This window comes from Apium graveolens, chromosome 3 (genome assembly GCF_009905375.1).
Source record: "Apium graveolens cultivar Ventura chromosome 3, ASM990537v1, whole genome shotgun sequence".
In the NCBI taxonomy this organism is placed as follows: domain Eukaryota; kingdom Viridiplantae; phylum Streptophyta; class Magnoliopsida; order Apiales; family Apiaceae; genus Apium; species Apium graveolens.
Window position 1 is genome coordinate 131,162,701 of NC_133649.1, and position 3,425 is coordinate 131,166,125.

General features: G+C 35.6%; 1 protein-coding gene across 1 annotated transcript; it reads left to right on the forward strand.

Annotated features, from left to right (window-relative positions):
* The first annotated feature begins 265 nt into the window (after positions 1–265).
* On the forward strand, positions 266–3,009 carry LOC141712754 (annexin D2-like). The gene is made up of 5 exons (XM_074515799.1): positions 266–494; positions 1,071–1,216; positions 1,326–1,544; positions 1,892–2,104; positions 2,481–3,009. The coding sequence occupies exons 1-5, from the start codon at positions 419–421 to the stop codon at positions 2,775–2,777; spliced, it is 951 nt and encodes a 316-aa protein (XP_074371900.1). The 5' UTR covers positions 266–418; the 3' UTR covers positions 2,778–3,009.
* Positions 3,010–3,425: the final 416 nt, after the last annotated feature.

The following is a 3,425-nucleotide window of genomic DNA, read 5'->3' on the forward strand; positions in this document are numbered from 1 at the left end:
CAGTTTTCAACGACCCTACCAAAAAGAGACTTAAATTTTCAAATTTGAGTATGCCAACTAATTACAATGAGGCTAGTATTGGGAAAATAAATAAGGACCCTAGGATTGTTTTCCAAAAAATTGAGAAAGTACATTAAATACTAAATAGAATTAAAAAAATGAGAAATGTTTGTATTGAACGAACTAAAATGAAATAAAGATCGATCAAAGTAAAATAGTAAATCAGTGGGATTATAGATGCTTGAGTCTCGGCAATGCAATCTTTGCATTGAATATAGAGCCCAAATGAGCGGTCACATTTCCCTATAAATAAAATACTACATTTACATCTTGGTTTTCGATTCAGACAACAAGTACCGTGTTTCTTATACACTCCAGAACTGCCAGAGTTTTATACACAGAGGTAAGAAAAATAGCAATGGCTACCCTAAAAGTCCCTGCATCTGTTCCTTCTCCTGCTGAGGATTCTGAACAACTCCATAAAGCTTTTTCTGGTTCGTTCCCTTTCTTAATTCCTCCCCATTTTACGCGCAAACACATTAAAAATAGTTTACAGTTATACTTTCATGATCCGTTTTTTAATTTACCGGTGCAATATGTTACATGACCATGATCTCGAATTAACGATCTGTATGTTTTTGTATGCAATGACAATGTATTTTGCTCTGATTTCATTTGAATGTTTTCGTAACTCTTTCCTGATTTAGTGTAATACCGTAATCTGTAAAGTTGATGAACGCGTATTAGTACCAATCTATACAGTTGTAAACTGAACTAATTCAAAGACAATGAACGGTCTAAGCTTCCTACGACCAGGTTTAATTATTATGATTAAATTCCAATGATCTTTGATATTAGACTTAGTTTCGTTTGCTCAAAGCATTATTTTGTGTTTCCTCACTCGAATTTTGGAACTTTATTTGTTTGAATGATAGATCTGATTTTTAAATCTTTATTTTTTGCTTCTAGGTTGTAACTAGTTAAGATTAACGAATTAAGTTGGCTATGCTATACATATTTTAGTCCATTTTTTTATCGATCAATCAAGTTTTACAAATGTATTTTTGCAGGATGGGGAACAAATGAAGCGTTGATTATCCAGATTTTGGCTCACAGAAATGCTTCCCAGCGAAAACTTATCCAAGAAACTTATGCTGCAACCTATGGGGAAGACTTGTTGAAAGCCCTGGACAAAGAACTTTCAAGTGATTTTGAGGTGAACTAACCGAGGAGGCTTGATCATTCTGGTTTTTACATGTTATTGATTGGTTCTTATATCCTGATTACTAAAAATTTGTTTTGATCATTTCTATATATTAAACCAGAGGGCGGTGTTATTATGGACTCCGGTACCAGCTGAGCGTGACGCATTCTTGGCAAACGAAGCCACAAAGATGCTAACGGCAAACAAGTTTGTTATCATGGAAATTGCTTGCACCAGATCTTCCCACGATCTCTTTTTGGTAAGGCAAGCTTATCATGCTCGCTACAAGAAGTCTCTGGAAGAAGACATTGCACATCACACAACCGGTGACTTTCGTAAGGTATAACAATAATTTTCGTTACTTACGCAACAACTTCTTATTACATAGCACCAAGTTTGATGCAAAGTTCACAATTTAAGTCAGTTTTAGTGTCAAGCAGACCCGTAATAACCACTTCTGCAACAACGACTTATTTAATTTTTAGCTCCTACTCAAAATCAATAGTAAATGTGTGGAATTGTTATGGGAGAACCTAGCTTAATCTTGATGTAGAAGAGGGCTCGAGGAAATAAAATGATTCCTTACTCCAAACCTTTGGAGCTTCCTATGTTAATTTCATTTGCACTACAGTCATACCATGCGCTGGATAATCACTTTATGTTGTTCTGTTTCCAATTTATATGCAGCTTTTGGTACCTCTTGTTAGTGCATTTAGGTACGAGGGTGATGAGGTGAATATTACTTTGGCCAAATCAGAGGCTAAGCATCTGCATGAGAAGATATCTGAGAAGTGCTGCAGTGATGACGAGATCATCAGGATCTTGACTACAAGGAGCAAAGCGCAGCTCAATGCAACACTGAATCACTATAACAATCAATTTGGAAATGCTATTAACAAGGTAATTTAGTTTTATAAAAAGTGCTTCTATTTATATCTTGTATAAAGACTAAAGTTGATACAGTTTTTTTTCCCAATCCAACTTCCCTACCACGTGGTAAAATGAAATTTCCATGCTCTCTTCAGGTACTATCGTACCTCCTGTGAGTTCTAGCACTTTATGTTCTACAAGGATATTTTAGATAAGATATTTATTAAGTGTGTATAATATAGAAGATACTCTAAGCTGTTCACGTATGAGGAAGTTAAACAAGTCATATCGAAAAGAAAATTAGAAAAAACCAGATGAAGATTTTGACGTCTCATTCTTTTAGTCTTGTCAGTTCTATACAAGTTTAAATGCCCTTTAAAACATTAGTAGATGAACATTCTTGTAGGATCTGAAAGCTGATCCAAAAGATGAGTACCTCGCTTTGCTTAGGGCAACTATAAAGTGCTTGACTTATCCGGAGAAGTACTTTGCAAAGACTCTTCGATTGGCTATTAACAAGCTGGGGACAGATGAGTGGGCTCTTACTCGTGTTGTCACCACCCGGGCTGAGGTTGACATGGACCGTATCAAAGAAGAATACCAGCGCAGGAATAGCATCCCTCTGGATCGTGCAATTGCTGGTGACACTTCTGGAGACTATGAGAAGATTCTCCTGGCCTTGATTGGGCATGGTGACTGCTGAATAAATGTTTCCTTCAAGCAATTTCATCTTATAAAGTTATTATTAATCTTGTTATGTGTCAATTCATCCAACGATCTCAGAATGCTTCAGTTTTCAACTGTTCTAAATGTTAAGGTTTATAACCCAAGTGGGTAAACATTTTGTTATTTACCTATTCATTATGACCTGTTTGGTTTATGTTGTGTAATTGCAACAGGTCTTACTGTTTACTCAATTTTAATTGCTTGCTCCATTATGGTCCATGTTATATTAGTTTTGTAAGGCAGAGCATTTATCTAAAAGAATCAGATGTTTTGCATTTAGATCATAACATGTAATAAATATTTTGATAGTACTAGAATTCTCATCGCATTCAGGCTGGGGAGATTTTTATTGTTATAAAAAACCCCTTCTCCTTGCCCCTCGCATTCACTAACTCGAACCTTTTATGCAGCACAAAACCCTATCCCTCTGAGTCCTGATCACTGTTTAACTTTTGTAAGTTCAGTTTATTTTTTCTAATCCAGCCAAGTCCTTGAGAAGATATAGGTACTTCATCCCAAATTAATAATTAACTGTGATCAAATTGACACCGTAACAATGTAGTCGATTCAATTATTGCGCCTTTTTGGCAAATCAGTAGCTTAAGCAGATAACAAGATTCTGCTC